At 42.7% G+C, this 17814-nt stretch overlaps 1 protein-coding gene across 3 annotated transcripts in view; it reads right to left on the reverse strand.

Moving 5' to 3' along the window:
* LOC118372754 (LIM domain kinase 1-like) overlaps positions 1-17814 on the reverse strand; it is an 89317-nt gene that overhangs the window by 27241 nt on the left and 44262 nt on the right. For 2 of the 3 annotated variants that reach the window (XM_052467573.1, XM_052467574.1), the window contains one exon: positions 13528-13666. In XM_052467573.1, coding sequence (XP_052323533.1) covers positions 13528-13666 — 139 coding nt within the window. Of the gene's footprint in view, positions 1-5466; positions 5722-13527; positions 13667-17814 lie in introns of those variants that run through there. The other variant, XM_052467575.1, reaches the window with a different exon arrangement.

Raw genomic sequence — 17814 nt, forward strand, 5'->3', positions numbered from 1 at the left:
ATGTGACAAATAACATTTTATTTGACTTGATTTATTGAAATGGTTGTTCCGGTTTAGATAGTCTCATATCTTACCGTAATTGCTGAACTATTAATCGCACCTGAATATAAACCGCACCCACTGAATTATTAAAAAATATGTATTTTGTACATAAATAAGCCGCACATGTCTATAAGCCGCAGGTGCCTACCGGTACATTGAAACAAATGAACTTTACACAGCCTTTAAACGAAACACGACTTGTAAACAAAAAATAAATAGGCTTTAACGAAACACGGCTTGTAACAAAAATAAATAGGCTTTAACGAAACACGGCTTGTAACAAAAATAAATAGGCTTTAACGAAACATGGCTTGTAACAAAAATAAATAGGCTTTAACGAAACACGGCTTGTAACAAAAATTAAAACAGTAGCCTACCAAGAAAGTCATTGGTCACTATCTTCCTCCTCCTGTGCACTGAAACCACTGAAGTCATCTCCTTCGGTGTCGGAGTTGAATAGCCTCAGAATTGCTTCATCCGATGTTGGATCGTTTTCATTGTCGCTCTCGTCACTTTCATCCGGAGGCAAATACCCCTCTGAGCTCATGCTGCCCCTTCAACACGCAGCAGTCCAGCCTTTCGAAACCCGTTGATGATAGTGGATTTTTTGACAATGCTCCACGCTGTCAGGACCCACTGGCAGACTTGACCATAAGATGCTCTTCGCCTGCGGCCCGTTTTAGTGAAGGATTTCTCCCCACTTGTCATCCAAGCCTCCCACTGAACAAGGAGAGCCACCTTAAATGCAGGATTTACACTGATGTCGAGTGGCTGCAAATACTTTGGGCCATCTGCTTTTCTTCCCTCTGAAAGGTTTTGTTGTCTTTCTGCACTGAGTCAGTTCCTCACGTTGCTGTTTCCAACTTCTTATCATCGACTCATTAAGGCCACACAATTACAGTCACATCATAATGTGACTTGCAGGCCTGAAAACCATGAGTTTCAGGCCACTGTATAGGGTAAAACTAGGCCCTCAAAATAAGGCCTTATTAAATACTTGTTGTATTTGGTTTAAAAAAAATGTATGACAATATATTCACTCAGGATCTCACTTGGTGGAGGCCACTGAACTGAAAATGGATGAAAGCAATAACCATGTCTTTGTCATGAACAAATACAGTCATGGGTGTTAACTCTGGGTAATATGCAAATAAGGCTTTACACTAAGCTGTGTGTTAATTTAACACTGCAAAGTGTGGACCTGTATAGACACTGAACCAGTGACACATTTAACACTGTCAGTGTTGATTTAACACTGTAGAATTGTGTGTGTGTGTGTGTGCATGGGTGTGTGTGTAGCAGGCAGTGGCCAGTCTCAGGTGTGAGCCCCCGCGTGGAGGAGAGGAAGGACATCTGGACATAGAGGAAGAGACAGTGCGACACCTGCCACTCTGACACTGTGGCTACTGCCATTTGTCGACCCCCGAAACCCCTTTCCTACACACAAACACATCTCTCCAACCACATCTGACAACTGCTACTGCCGCACACACTCAAAGAAGAAACAGAGCAGAAAGAGAGAAAGAGAGAGAGATAGAAGATAGACGCTAACAATAGCCCTGTGTGTATCTTATGGGTGGAATGTTCTATTATCTTTCTCTCACTGCTAATTTAGCTCATTTACAATTACTCAGAATGAAACTATGCGGCATGAGACCACCTGATCTGGAAATTCCAAGAAACCTGCCCAAAACATTGGTTAAAAATCTTCCATTTACAAATGAGCGGAGATAACTTACAGCTACCTACATACTGTAACTACCCACATACTGTAACTACCTACATACTGTAACTACCCACATACTGTAACTACCCACATACTGTAACTACCCACATACTGTAACTACCCACATTCTGTAACTACCCACATACTGTAACTACCCACATACTGTAACTACCCACATACTGTAACTACCCACATACTGTAACTACCCACATACTGTAACTACCCACATACTGTAACTACCCACATACTGTAACTACCCACATTCTGTAACTACCCACATACTGTAACTACCCACATACTGTAACTACCCACATACTGTAACTACCCACATACTGTAACTACCTACATACTGTAACTACCCACATACTGTAACTACCTACATTCTGTAACTACCCACATACTGTAACTACCCACATACTGTAACTACCCACATACTGTAACTACCCACATTCTGTAACTACCCACATACTGTAACTACCCACATTCTGTAACTACCCACATACTGTAACTACCCACATACTGTAACTACCCACATACTGTAACTACCTACATACTGTAACTACCCACATACTGTAACTACCCACATACTGTAACTACCTACATACTGTAACTACCTACATACTGTAACTACCCACATACTGTAACTACCTACATTCTGTAACTACCCACATATTGTAACTACCTACATACTGTAACTACCCACAGCCCCCCCCGCCTCTGTAGTCATGCGTATGTGTGTGTATAAGAGAGCAGTGTGGCTTGGCATGTGGCAGGCACACACAGGACCTCTGTGACAACAATCCAAACTATCAGCACGTTTCCTTTGGGGGGGCGGACAGTACCCAGGAAGAACTGGGTCGGTCGCCATGGAGAAGCATCTGGAAACAGTGTGTGGGTCTGTTACCATGGTGAGGTGGAGGGAGGCGGTCACATATTAAGCATGATCCTATAATGAACACTAACTGCACCAGCTGGGGACTTGTGATGAAGATACAGTGGTGAGAAATGCAACTAATCTCAAAATAGAAAGCAGGAACCTGCCTGAAACTATTCATGTATATAACCAGGCAAATCTTTAAATGTTCTTTGTCCAATAAATCATCTCTCTTCCTCCTCTTTCTACACTGTAAACCAAATCAGTGCAAATAAACAGAAAAAAAATCCTTGAGGCCTCTCTCAAAGCACGAGTGATAATGGAAATGAGTTCGCACTAGTGTAATAAACTGAGTTCTGTTACACGGGAATGAGGAAATTCCCCTGGTGATGATGAAACAGCCATTCAGAAGCTGTCATTTCAGTACTTAAATGTGTCATTAAAGTTTCAACTTTAAGTGTTTGACGACCAATAAGTTGGGAGGCTAATCCGTTTAGTGGTGTGTGTGTGTGTTTTCAGACAGCCTATGGAATGTGTATGCCCCCTGTTGGACCAATCAGAGGTATTTATGACCCCCTGATGTCACTACGATACTCTCAGGTTCTCTTGTGTAAACAACAGATGAGAGGGGAATTATACATATTGAGTTTAGGTCATTTTCAGTTCCCAAAACTATTGCATCTTTGTTTTTTGTTTTATTCATTCTATAAGGTTGAGTCCAACCATGTAGACTAGGTGAATTGGAGCCAATGCTACAGTATATTCTAATATCCATACTAGCATACCATTTAGAATGCTTGCCCATTGCCCACTACATTGCTTATTAGTGTGGATATTGGAACTTTAGCCGGTTGCTTACTTCTGTTTCCTGTATGGACTTCCAGTTATACTGATGCATTTTGGGCCTGTAAAGGGTCTTGCCGATTTAGTGATATGGACCATGTGTGGAGGGTCATGGGGACTATAAAACACTAGCAACATAGTGTATGACCCCTTGCGTCAGTTAGCCTGTTATTAACACTACACACGCACACACACGTTGTCAGTTAATCTGATATAAACATTGCACACACACCTCCATGACTTCACTAACCCATCCCAGGCAGGATACATCTGTAACAGTGATCTAATTGTAACACACAGCACCTTGAGGTGATGCAGAGCTGGCACAGAGGGGATCCGGTTGGTGTAACTAACCACTTTATGGGAAACCTGGAGATGACTAGCTATTCCAGTGAGCTATTGAGGTTCAATGGAACTGTTGCAATAGTTTAGCTCAGGGCGTCAACATGTTCTGTTGTTGAGGCCTACTGAGACTGCCAAGTACACATAAAACCAATGGAAAAGGAGTACTTTTCATGCTACACAAGCTGATGTTGACATCAGGAATTTAAATTAAATCAGCAGCACATTCAGCAGGTAATAGATACTCCATGAGAGTTAATTCTCGGTCAAATTCCAAAGATGATTCATGGGGGATTCCACATTCTAAATCCATTTGATGAGGTGCTGGGGGATCAGGATCAGTCAAATCTCCATACAACAGATGGGTAGAACGTCTATAATATAGAAACCTGCATTTAAATCAATTCATCACGCAATGAAATTTGGCTTTTCAATTTCCAAACCAAAACCTAAACTGTGGAGAGAAGAGAAGTGGAGCATGGCCTGGATCTTGAGTAGAAAAAGGACATCTGTATCCTATCCACACACAAGAGTGTGTGGATAGGATACACAGGCAACACAAAGCCTGTGTTGCCAACTGAGATCTAAATAGGAAAGAAGGCAGTGAATGGGGGAAGCCAAATGGTGATTGGAGGTGCTATCTAGAACCATAATGTGTTATTCGGCTATCCCAATAGGATAAACCTTTTTGGTTCCAGGTAGAACCCTCTGTAGAAAGGCACTACAAGGAACCAAAAAGTGTTATTCAAAGAGTTATCATATGGGGACAGCCCAAAAAAAAACATGATGCTTCTAGATAGTGCCTCCAATCACCATTAGGCTTCCCCCGTTCACTGCCTTCTTTCCTACTTAGATCTCATTTGGCAACACAGGCTTTCATTTTGTTTCTGATTCCGACTAACTTAGAAAGAATAAACTGGGAAAATATGATTAGACCAGACCAAGTGGCAGAAACAGTACCCAGCAGCCCTAAACAGGGCTAGAATTCAAGCCTGTTCATTGGAAAACCCCTGTCTACCACTTAGCCAACAGCATGTTAAGGCCATCCTGTAGCATCAACAGCATGTTAAAGCCATCCTGTAGCATCAACACCATCATGATGAGCTATGGCTGCTTTAGAACTGCTGCCAATAGAATCAGCATGATACCTCATGGTAAGTCAATGAAGCGTTGAGTTCCATCTGATAGACTGGTAGAGGCACACACTTGTGTGTACATGATCATGTGTGTTTATACTGTGCATATGTACAGTGCAGGGCTGCAATCATCTCAGCATTACAATCAAGCTTTAGCTAGCCTAGCCTACTGTAACTGGGGCTCTGGGCAGGACCTACTCTAAATATAGACCATGTGCCTGCCCCGGCTAATTTCTATTTCATGAAACAAACAAAAAATGTATTTCATGGACCCAGTTTCTTAGAGATCATTTCAACCCTTTCAACATGAAGATATCTCTTAACAACATAATTTTAGGGAACGATACAATATCAATACTGATGTTCTGTTTCTACTAAAACCATGCAATAGAGAGAGACCTAAAGCACAAACGCAGCTAAATCAAGCCTGCCCACTCAACACAAGCTGAAGCTAGCCAAGCCCTTTCACTCAATCACAGTCTACAGAGGGAAAGCCATTTTACCTTTTTGTCCCTTTTCCACAGCTTGAGACAGCAAAATCCCCAGAAAAATAAATCTGACACCATGGCAGCCTCCCGCCTGCTGCTGCTTTCCTATACAGTCCACTCTACTCCAGGCAAGACTAGTTCATTCTGGTGAGCCCACACCGCTGTCACAACACCGAGGCAGCGGCCAAATTAGAGAGAGCGAGGAGCTGCCCACGCCTTTGCCGCTGAGCACATCTCTGAAACGACATCACAGGCTGCTCTTCCCCCTCCCTCCCTCGTTCTCTAACTCTAACAAGCGGCAGCCGCTCTCGCTTTCTGTTTTTATGACCTCATCGTTTCCTGCCTGGCCTGGCCCACCCATGCGCCTGCTGGCTGTGTCTCCTCTCTGATGTCTTCAGAAAATACCCCCTCTCTTCCCCATCCCCCTTTCCCTAGTTCCCCTGATTCCAAAGCTCCTCTAGCTTTACATTTACATTTAAGTCATTTAGCAGACGCTCTTATCCAGAGCGACTTACAAATTGGTGCATTCACCTTATGACTGACAGGCAATCATATTTAATCATCTGTCTGAAATGCCAAATAAAAAAAGGGGGCTAGCCAAAGCACTCACGCGACACCATCATGTCATCCAACATTGGTTGTTTTAGAGGGCTTACTGTACTAGTGGGGAGGATGACAGACTGATTCTACAAACGTAGGATCTTAATTTGAGCCAGTTTGCTACAGCTGGAAAAGAATCCTGCAGCAACAGGAAATGTGAATTATTATGTGGATTATAATGAATGGACATTTTTGTTGGGGTTGATTCATTTTTCATAAGGGAAAATCAAGTCTGAAATTTCAAAGTGGAAACTACAAACTTCTGAAGCCATTTTAAACCTCAAAATTACAATACACATTTGACATTTCCTCTGTGATAAAATGAAGGTCCTACATCTGTAGCCACTGCTGCGTTGTCTCGGCTGTGTGCTTATGGTGTGCTTATGGTTGTTGTACTGTTTGAAGGTGAACCTTCGTCCCAGTCTGACGTCGAGACCTCTGGAGCAGGTTTTCATCAAGGATTTCTCTGTATTTTGCTCTGTTCACCTTTGCCTCGATCCTGACTAGTCTCACAGTCCCTGCCTCTGAAAAACATCCTCACAGCATGATGCTGCCACCACCATGCTTCACCGTGGGAATGGTACTAGGTTTCCTCCAAACGTGACGCTTGGCATTCAAGTCAGAGAGTTAAATTTTGGTTTCATCAGACCAGAGAATCTTGTTTCTCATGGTCTGAGAGTCTTTAGGTGCCTTTTGACAAACACCAAGCAGGCGGTCATGTGCCTTTTACTGAGGAGTGGCTTCCGTCTGGCCACTCTTCCATAAAGACCTGATTGGCGGAGTGCTGCAGAGATGGTTGTACTTCTGGAAGGTTTTCCAATCTCCACAGAGAAAATCCAGTGCTCTGTCAGAGTGACCATCAGGTTCTTGGTCAACTCCCCGACCAAGGCCCTTCTCCCCCGATTGCTCAGTTTGGCCAGCTCTAGGAAGTGTCTTAGTGGTTCCAAACTTCTTCCATTTAAGAATGATGGAGGGCACTGTGTTCTTGGGGACACTCAATTCTACAGAATTGTTTTGGTGCCCTTCCCCAGATCTGTGCCTCGACATAATCCTGTCTCAGAGCTCTACAGACAATTCCTTCGACCTCATGGCTTGGTTTTTGCTGTGACATGCACTGTCAACTGTGGGACAGTTGTGTGTGCCTTTCCAAATCATGTCCAATTAATTGAATTTACAACAGGTGGACTCCAATCAAGTTGTAGAAACATCTCAAGGATGATCAATGGAAACAGGATGCACCTGAGCTCAAATTCGAGTCTCATAGCAAAGGGCCTGAATACGTATGTAAATAAGATATCTGTTTTTTATTTTTTATATATTGGATACAATTTCTAAAAACCTGTTTTCGCTTTGTCATTAGGGGCTATTGTGTGTAGATTGCTGAGAAGTATTATTATTATTATTTTAAATACATTTTAGAATAAGGCTGTATCGTAACAACATTTTTGAAAAGGTTATCTTCGGGGTCAGATGCTTCCAAGAGGAAACCGCATCACTTTTCAATACAGTCTTCGCTTGGAAATGACTGACCCTGAAGAACAATAGAACATTAAGCAAAAATAGAGTACCAGACAGTATTACAATGGTTAATCAATGGCACCTCAGCCAATAGAAACGCTACATAACAGTGTAGTAAAGTGGCTGTGTTATTGGAGATAGTGTAGGTAACCTAGCGGTTAGAGAGATGAGCCAGCAACTGGAGGGTTGCCAGTTCAAATCCCGGGTCAGACGGGGGAAAAAAATTTGGAAGTCAGCTGGCAACCGGAGGGTTGCAGGTATTGTAAGGGCTTTCTTCTGGTGAAAGAGAGGCGGACCAAAATGCAGCGTGGTGGTTATTCATGTTTTTAATAAAGACGACTATACATGAACAGACTATACAAAACAAGAAAAGTGAAAAACCTAAACAGTCCTATCTGGTGCAAACACAGAGACAGGAACAATCACCCACAAAACCCAACACAAAACAGGCTACCTAAATATGGTTCCCAATCAGAGACAATGACTAACACCTGCCTCTGATTGAGAACCATATCAGGCCAAACATAGAAATAGACAAACCAGACACACAACATAGAATGCCCACCCAGCTCACGTCCTGACCAACACTAAAACAAGGAAAACACATACGAACGATGGACAGAACGTGACAGGTATCAAATCCTACATGCCATTGCCTGCCGTTGTGCCCTTAATTATTTTATTTCCCTACTAGTGAAATTCTAGTTTTCCATGGAGGTCGTTTCTATTTTTAAATAAAGCAGAAGTGGTCAAAAAGTCATCAGATAGAGGTTTCTATTGGGGAGGAATGTGAACATGCCACCACAAGTATAATAGAATTGGAAAACCCCACTACAAAGCAAAGCATATTGAATCTGAAAAGGTACCAAAATGTTATAAACGATGGAGTTTTCAAGACGCTCATCAAAGTGTCAGACCAGGTTGAGGTTCATATTGTTATGCGTGGATACGTGTGAATATGTAAAGATCTCTCCATTCTATGGTGTGGGATGGAAAATGTTGACAAAGTCATTGCAGGCAGTCAAACAAGACTGGGCAGACAGGTCATGGTAAATAAATTCCACCTCACTAAAGCTTTAGCAGGAAGGAAATGTAAGCCCCCTTTCTGTAAATACACATTCCTGCTACCATTCCAATGTTGCTCAACCTCTACGGTGACATGCTGAAACCCTTACAGTAACTCAAGTCTACATCCCAACACTCACCCCCAGGCATATCTGACCAGACACAAACAAACCAGCTCCCATCCTAATTTCAGAATCGGACATGTTGTTCACTGACTATTGCTCAATCACCATGGTGACAAACTGAAAATCGTACAGTCTTAATGTCTGAAAGTGAGTGTCTTGTGGTCTCACACCAGTGGGAGTTGTTATAAGAAGTTGCTAAACTGTGATTGTCTGTGAAAGGGAGGGACATAATCATGTACTGTAAAGTTTCTTGAAAATATGTATATTTCCCAATATCCATCCACTCATAACAATACTGAAACGACCCTGGCCTTTAAATGCATTATTAACCACCCAAGGGAGTTCATTCTCTTGGGGCTGTGGTTGGCATGCTTGCCTCTGGGTCATGGCGACCCCGTTTGAATACCTGCAGGGACATAGCCTACCTACACCCGCAGGACACGCCAACACTATACCAGAGTGGAAGAAATTAACCAAAGCGGTTTGAGAAACGGCACAATTCTTTACTGCTAACTAATGTCCAAATTACACTATCTCTGAGGTTCTTCTGTAGTCAGTAGCGAGGGAGGTAGAAACCAGGGAGGCAGGAGAGAGGGAGGCAACGGGGAGGGAGGCAGCAGGACAGTGGATTGAATTACTGCACTTGGCTCTGTATCCAAGTCATAAATCACCTTGAACAGAATAGGCGCTATAAATTACTGGCCCCTAACTCTGACCACTCATCTGATCAAGGCTGCAGAAGTCAATGGCGAAAACAGAGAGATAGAGAGAGAGGAGCTCATCCTACATGAGGAGGATTCTGTGATCATGGTTGACAGAGGATAGGACTTACATACAGATGTAAGTTCAAGTGTTAAGCTTCTTGAAAATGTACAAGACGGCCATATCATCTCGTGTGTAGGGTGAGTGGCACTGGTTCACAAATCCAACCACAAACAGTGGTTGAATGAGGCTTTATGGCTGCTTACATTGATCTGAGGCTCTGGACTCCTTATAGGAAAACCTCACCGAAAGCAGAGGCACGGTGAGAAATGTCTCAATTCATTCTGTTCTCTTGTCCGACAAAAACGACCTGATCAATGTGACATTTCAATCAGCAGAGTGCTTTCTCTATCCCGGCTCCAACAAACAAAACCCTCTTTCAGAGGATGCTTTTTGTGGGCTGACGAAATGCAGTCTGCCCTGTTTGGCTGGCCTGATGCCAAGAGAGGGTGTGTGGGATTGGACTGCATCACGTCATATGTCCAAGGCGCAGGGAATGAAAAGCAGCAGAGGAAGTTCACCTTGTCTGCCATTCGGTTCGGTCGGTCAGTTGGTCCGTCCATATATAACACCATTGGTCTGACATCTTTGTGATAACGTGATTGCCTGACTGTTTCAGTTGGACTGAACCATGGTCGGAAGTCAGTGGTTTCTTTACACTGTAAGGGAAATGTAAGTGATACATCTGGCCCTGTAGAGGACTCTGAGTAATGGGTAGCAGGTGGCAGGGCAGGGAAGGGCGAGCTCTAGCTGCCATCTCTGATTCCCTTTTGGCTCTGCTGGCCTCCGCTGGGTGGGTGGTTAATTACTAAGATTGCACTGCAGAAGCCTGGCTGTGGGTTGAGTGTAAATGACACACACTTTTGCACGGATGCATAGATACAGAGAAGGACATACACATACAAATCCTGACTGTAAATGGTAGAGAGCAAAAAAACATTGAATGAGTGTGTGTTTGCACACGTCAAAGAGGTCTGCTCCAGGATATTAAAAAATATGTATTTGTTCCTAACTAAGCGACCACAACAAGCACTAACTCTCTCTAAGAGTTACTGAACATATTACCTCAAAACAGGGTTCACCATAAGCATTAACAATATAGAGTGCCTTTCGGAAAGTAATCAGACCACTTGATTTTTTCCACATTTTGTTAAGTTACAGCCTTATTCTAAAATTGATGAAATATCCCCCCCCAGCAATCTACACACAATACCCCATAATGACAAAGTAAAAATAGATTCGTAAAAATGTTTGCTAATATAAAATAAAAATGAAATATCACTTTTACTTAAGTATTCAGACCCTTTACTGAGTACTTTGTTGAAGCACCTTTGGCAGTGATTAGTCTCAAGTCTTCTTGGGTATGACGCTACAAGCTTGGCACATCTGCAAAAATAGAGTACCAGACAGTATTACAATGGTTAATCAATGGCACCTCAGCCAATAGAAACGCTACATAACAGTGTAGTAAGGTGGCTGTGTTATTGGAGATAGTGTAGGTAACCTAGCGGTTAGAGAGATGAGCCAGCAACCGGAGGGTTGCCAGTTCAAATTCTGGGTCAGACGGGTAAAATCTTTTTGGAAGTCAGCTGGCAACCGGAGGGTTGCAGGTATCAAATCCTACATGCCATTGCCTGCCGTTGAGCCCTTGAGCAAGGCACTTAAACTCCCCACAACAACAGCTCCCCGGGTGCCCAGTGTGGCAGCCCCCCGCACCTCTCCAAAACCTATGTATGTGTGTGTATGTATGTGTCTTTCAGAGAGGTTGGGTTAAAAGCGGTGGTCAAATTTTGGTAGGAGTGATCCTAATCTTAGTGTGGTGGGATTGTTCTGTCCAGAGGTCAGGTCAAGATTGAAAAGGCTTCTGGGAGATTGAACAAAGACAACAATAGTTGAAGTACAGAGAGTAAAAGAAGAAAGAAGCAGACTAAACTAACCTATTTCTGGTGAGAGTTTTTGTTCAGACCCAGAGGTCATGGAATGAAAGGAGGTGACATCATGTCTTCACACATTGCAGAGTGAAAGCACATTGTAATGTAGAAACTTAGCAGGCTCAATGTGAAATCAACCAGGCTCAAATGTTGTTGTCATCTTTATCATATTTCTCAATATATTACCCTTATTTGAACCTGGTGCCCAAACAACTCATGGTGAGAATTAGCTTCCCCAAACTTAAAACTCATGCGCTGCCTATGCCGCCTGCCTACTGCTGATTTGCAATACAAAATACCTATTTACATTTTTATCTACCTGGGTTGGAAACCCTGATGGCATACTGAGCATACCATAGCTCATAAACAAGGATTAAGTCACTGTAATATTTCATCCTTTTTGACATACTAAAGAGAGAAACCAGGCAAAATCACACTTCAAATGGCTTGATGGTAAAATACCACATTTCAAAGTGTGACATGCTACTGCTGGGGAGAATAAAATGGTTACCGCACAATTAACATTATTTCTCACAGGCTACACTCACATGTGGATTTTTCACAATGTAGACTGACATATTTCCAAGAACTCTTAGCGGAAGCTTTAATCTGTCTATTGAAAATTCATATTTGACTATGTACTAGGTGTCACGCCCTGATCTTAGTTCCTGTTTTCTGTCTCTGTGTTTCAGTGTTCAGTTATCCAATAAATCTAACATGGACACTTACCACGCTGCATCTTGGTCATCTCTTTCCAACAGCCTGTTACACTAGGAAACTGTGGTGAATACTAGAAGCTAGTGATTACCAATGAAAAATACCTATGTAAAGAAAATCGGAGGTGAATGAACAGCAATGCAGTTAATGCATATTGCGTGTGGAATATAAGTATAAGTGTGGAATCATTTTTGTTGAGCATTGAAAGTGCTTGAAACAATCATCAACAAAACATTAATGCACTCCCACTAGTGCAGGGGTAGGCAACTAGATTAAGCCACCATTTTGCCTGAGCAGATGGTCGGGTGCCGAAACATTATAAACAATTGTACCCAGAAAATTGACCACAAGTAAGCCCAAAAATAGATTGTATTTGAAAATAACATAAAATAACATAAACATGTCATACCTTGATTACATTGAGGCACAATCAGGTCTCTCGTTTTATTTGTAAGAATATTTGGGAACAGATTTTAAGAATTAAAATATTTTTTAACTGAATTCTTGGTGATTTAGTCTTTAAAAATAAAAAAACAACCACATAAATCCTTCCCTAAATTATAGTTAACAGTAAAAATATATTTATTGACCAAATACTTATTTTGCGCCATAATTTGCAAATAAATTAATAAAAAATCCTACAATGTGATTTTCTGGATTTTTTTTCTCTCATTTTGTCTGTCATAGTTGAAGTGTACCTATGATGAAAATTACAGGCCTCTCTCATCTTTTTAAGTGGGAGAACTTGCACAATTGGTGGCTGACTAAATACTTTTTTGCCCCACTGTACCTATAAATAGTCAAACAGAGGTTTGCAGTGGCCTTTAGATTTTTTCCAGAGCTGTATATACAGGCGGGCTCACAAGTGATTTATATATATAGATATTTTTTTACTCTTAAGACTTGGCGGGCCAAAAAAAAAAATCACTTGCGAGCCCGCCTGTTACTGACCCCTGCTCTGGTGACTAGTGAAGTTATTCAATCCATTCCACACCAACCCAACATAATTTATCAGAGAAGGGCAGATCTCATGTACATCCTCCACTGACCCACATGTCCTTTCACACCTCTCCTCTCAGACCGTTCTCTTTACTGAAACAGTTAATGCCTCTCCCTGTAAAGCTTACAGGGATGTGTAAAGCATACTGTCTAATTACAGGTACTGTAAAGTGGAGACCAGTGTTTCTGTGTGGATGTTGTTGCGGAAACCATATCCGACAGACTGTAACAGGAGTGTCGTATCAAGTCTGTGGCTGATTGGAGATATTGACTGGTGAAGACAGAGAGGAGAGGGATCTCTAGCACTCTAGTCAGGAGGATCTAGTTACTGTGCTCTTTGTGGCGGTAGACTATGTTACCATAATCAGTCCGGTGGTGATGGGGTCATTGCATCCATGGCACAGCTCTCCGAACTTGGCCCAGTAATCCTTCTTGCAGAAGAGCCGGCCCTCCTTCTCATAGTACCAGTGGGACAGGGAGGCACTGCACTCACAGCATCTGAACAAGGGGGGGGAGAAAGAGAGAGAAAGAGAGAGAGAGAAAGAGAGAGAGAGAAATTTTAAGCACAGCTGACTTCGTAAAACTGGCTAGGTCTTTGACGTAGGCTACTGCTCACTGTTGGGTAACTCCAATTGTTTTGCTCTAATACAATTGGATGGCAGAGGCCTTCTTTACAGCTTCTGAAGGCCTAACCAATGGCTGGCTGAGCTAGCTAGATTTTTTGACCCAGAAACCACCAAAGAAAAATCTATTTTTAACACAAACTGATGATGGAATCAGAAAATCATAAAAAGTATTCAAAAGATGAAGTAGAAATGAAAAATAAATTGTATTTAAAAAATATATATACGTTTTTATATAGTTCCCCACTAATTTTAGCCCATCAAGGGGCTAAACCAGTGAGATGCGTCTTACTGAAGGTAATGCAACAGATAAGGACATTTAAGTTGGATAACTTTCAGATCCATGATGCGTTAACCACTAAGACTAAAGGAACACTTCCACATACATTAGGTCTAAGACCAAAGTGAGATCACAGACAAACCCCAACACTGTGACTAATAAAGGTCTTGAAACAACAAGGATATGATGAATGACACCGACACATGTCAATGCTGTCCAAACACAACAACCAACTATAACAACATGGTTGTTACTCCAGTGGCTTTTGATCCACCCGATTGTAAAGTGATTTTATGCGCTCCAATATCATATGATTTAAAATACAACATCTCAGATATATAACCACGTTTATAAACTGGGTGGTTCAAGCCCTGAATGCGTATACCATCGGTATGACAAAACATGTATTTTTACTGCTCTAATTATGTTGGTAACCAGTTTATAATAGCAATAAGGCACCTCAGGGGTTTGCGGTATATGGTCAATATACCACGGCTAAGGGCTGCATCCAGGTACTCCACGTTGCGTTGTGCATAAGAACAGCCCTTAGTCATTGTATATAGGCCATATACGACACCCCCTCGGGCCTTATTACTTAATTATATCATAGACATAAGGGGCTATCTGCATGTGGAGATCTTAAGGAATGGACTTATCGCTGTCAGTAACAGTGGATTAAGAGAGCTGATAGTGAGATATCCCCCTCAAGGAGAGGACAGAGCTGAATGATTGGGTAGTGATGTCAGGCAGATAGAGATCATTGGCTGATAGACAGGCTGAGGACTGAAGGGGAGAGGAGATGACAGCACAGACGACAACACAGTCGATAATCCCAGAGACACACACACCAGAGGAGGCTGATGTTAGAAACTATAGAAGGACATACTCATTGTAATGGCTGGAATGGAATGAATGGAAGGGCTCCAAACACATAAAACACATAGAAACAATGTGTTGACTCCATTCCATTGATTCCATTCCAGCCATTACAATGAGCACGTCCTCCTATAGCTCCTCCCACCAGCCTCCACTGACGCGCACACACACATACCCAGACACGCACGATACTGAACATACCAGATAGATGACACAACATTGATCTAGCTCAGGGTGGTAGTCAGCTTTCCACCTCTCTGCAACCATGAATCAAGATAAAACAAGTTCCAGAGGAAGTAGTTTAGTTGGCTATTCTAAACCACAACAATACCACTTTAATTTAAAAAAATATATATATGTTTACCTTTATTTAACTAGGCAAGTCAGTTAAGAACAAATGTTTATTTACCATGACGGGCTACCAGAGAACAGTGGGTTAACTGCCTTGTTCAGGGGCAGAGTGACAGGTTTTTACCTTGTCAGCTCGGGGATTCAATCCAACAACCTGCCTGTTACTGGCCCAACGCTCTAACCACGAGGCTACCTGCTGCCCCATTTCTGTTCCAGCCAGGCTCTATGTTGAAATAAGACAAACAAATGTCATCAGCTCTCCTTCGCTGAGCTCTTGAAATGGGGACAGGAGTTTGAGACTGCTCTGTGCCTTACCCTTTTCACAGAAATGAGCTGAGCCAAGTTGAGCTGAGCTATAGCCTACTGGGATGACCTGTTTGCTGGCTGGGGCTATGCTGTATAGGGCAAAGTGATGATCTGAAAAGGCTGTGTGAGACATCCAAGACTAACTGAGTGTCTCCACTCCATCCCAGTGGACCATCATCCATCAGCCCTCCTAGTCCTTCTTCTGCCAGACAGCCAGGGATCAATAGGAACAGACCTGGGGGAGTCAGGGGGACTTTTGGTCATCAATCCCCATCTGATGCCTCTCTGCTGGGCTACAGAACATCCAGACCAGAGGCCTAGGAGGGAAAAGGGAATGGGGCAGTGGGGTAAGGGTATGGGGTATAATATTAACAGATTAAGTTTAGGGGCCTGGGAACTGTTGGGAGGGAGGCCTAGGGAGAGGGAAATGAGGATGAGGAAGTAGATAGAGGCTGATTGGGGTTAGTGAGTGGAACAGATTGAGCAGGCACTGGAGGAGAGGACAGGTCAATTCTCATGGGTTTCAGCAGTTATCAGACTTCTTGAAGTCAAGCCAGGACACACACGCATGCACCCATGCAGAGACACACACACATGTACACACACTAAACCTCCCTCTTTCTGATATGCGCATGTGCTCACATAGTGAACATCTCCGTGTTAAGAGCTCCCACTACTACAGAGCTCCCACTACTACACTCTGATTGCTGCATGCAATATGTTGAGCATGTGGTTTGATGATAGGAGGCAGAAGAACTGGGTCAAGGGTAGTCAGAGGACACAGACACACTACTCTACCTAGTCAGCAGTCTTGTCTTCCAGCTACACATCCCCCTCTGCAGAGTCAAAGTCATACCTGGGCCTGCTCTTGACACAGCAGGCATATCAGTCCACACAGGGCTTCAATGCTCTCGAGCTAAATCCAAACTGAAGTCACCTTATCAGGGAAGGGCATGTAGAGATGAACTGTACTGTAACAGAAGACCATATGACTATGACTAAACAGTTAATTCTCCAAATATAGTCTTATGTTACCCACAGTAGCAGGCAACAGTAGTAGGATTACATGCGAGTGAAAGTGTATGTGTTTGTGAGATACCCTTTGACAGGGTCTGTCTGGAGCGACCTTTGGTGGATTTGTGCCTGTGCGAGTGTATGTGTGTGTGTGCACATTCATGCCTGTGTATGTGTGTGTGTACTAGAGGTCGACCGATTAATCGGAATGGCCGATTAATTAGGGTGGATTTCAAGTTTTCATAACAATCGGAAATCTGTATTTTCGTGCCGATTTGCCATTTAAAAAAAAACTTTTTTTATACCTTTATTTAACTAGGCAAGTCAGTTAAGAACACATTCTTATATTCAATGACAGGCCTAGGAGCGGTGGGTTAACTGCCTTGTTCAGGGGCAGATCGACAGATTTGTACCTTGTCTGCTCGGGGAATCCAATCTTGCAACCTTACAGTTAACTAGTCCAACGCAATAACGACATGCCTTTCTCTCGTTGCACTCCACAAGGAGACTGCCTTTATGCGAATGCAGTAAGCCAAGGTAAGTTGCTAGCTAGCATTAAACTTATCTTGTAAAAAACAATCAATCATAATCACTAGTTAACTACACATGGTTGATGATATTACTAGATATTATCTAGCGTGTCCTGCGTTGCATATAATCTTACTGAGCATACAAGTATACAAGTATCTAAGTATCTGACTGAGCGGTGGTAGGCAGAAGCAGGCGCGTAAACATTCATTCAAACAGCACTTTCGTGCGTTCAACTACCGAGATGAGGCAGGTGTAACCGAAGTGAAATGGCTGGCTAGTTAGCGCGCGCTAATAGCGTTTCAAACGTCACTCGCTCTGGGCCTTGGAGTAGTTGTTCCCCTTGCTCTGCATGGGTAACGCTGCTTCAATGGTGGTTGTTGTCGTTGTGTTGCTGGTTCAAGCCCAGGGAGGAGCGAGGAGAGGGACAGAAGCTATACTGTTACACTGGCAATACTAAAGTGCCTATAAGAACATCCAATAGTCAAAGGTTAATGAAATACAAATGGTATAGAGGGAAATAGTCCTATAATTCCTATAATAACTACAACCTAAAACTTCTTACCTGGGAATATTGAAGACTCATGTTAAAAGGAACCACCAGCTTTCATATGTTCTCATGTTCTGAGCAAGGAACTGAAACTTTAGCTTTCTTACATAGCACATAT

This window comes from Oncorhynchus keta, chromosome 18 (assembly GCF_023373465.1).
Source record: "Oncorhynchus keta strain PuntledgeMale-10-30-2019 chromosome 18, Oket_V2, whole genome shotgun sequence".
Lineage (NCBI taxonomy): Eukaryota > Metazoa > Chordata > Actinopteri > Salmoniformes > Salmonidae > Oncorhynchus > Oncorhynchus keta.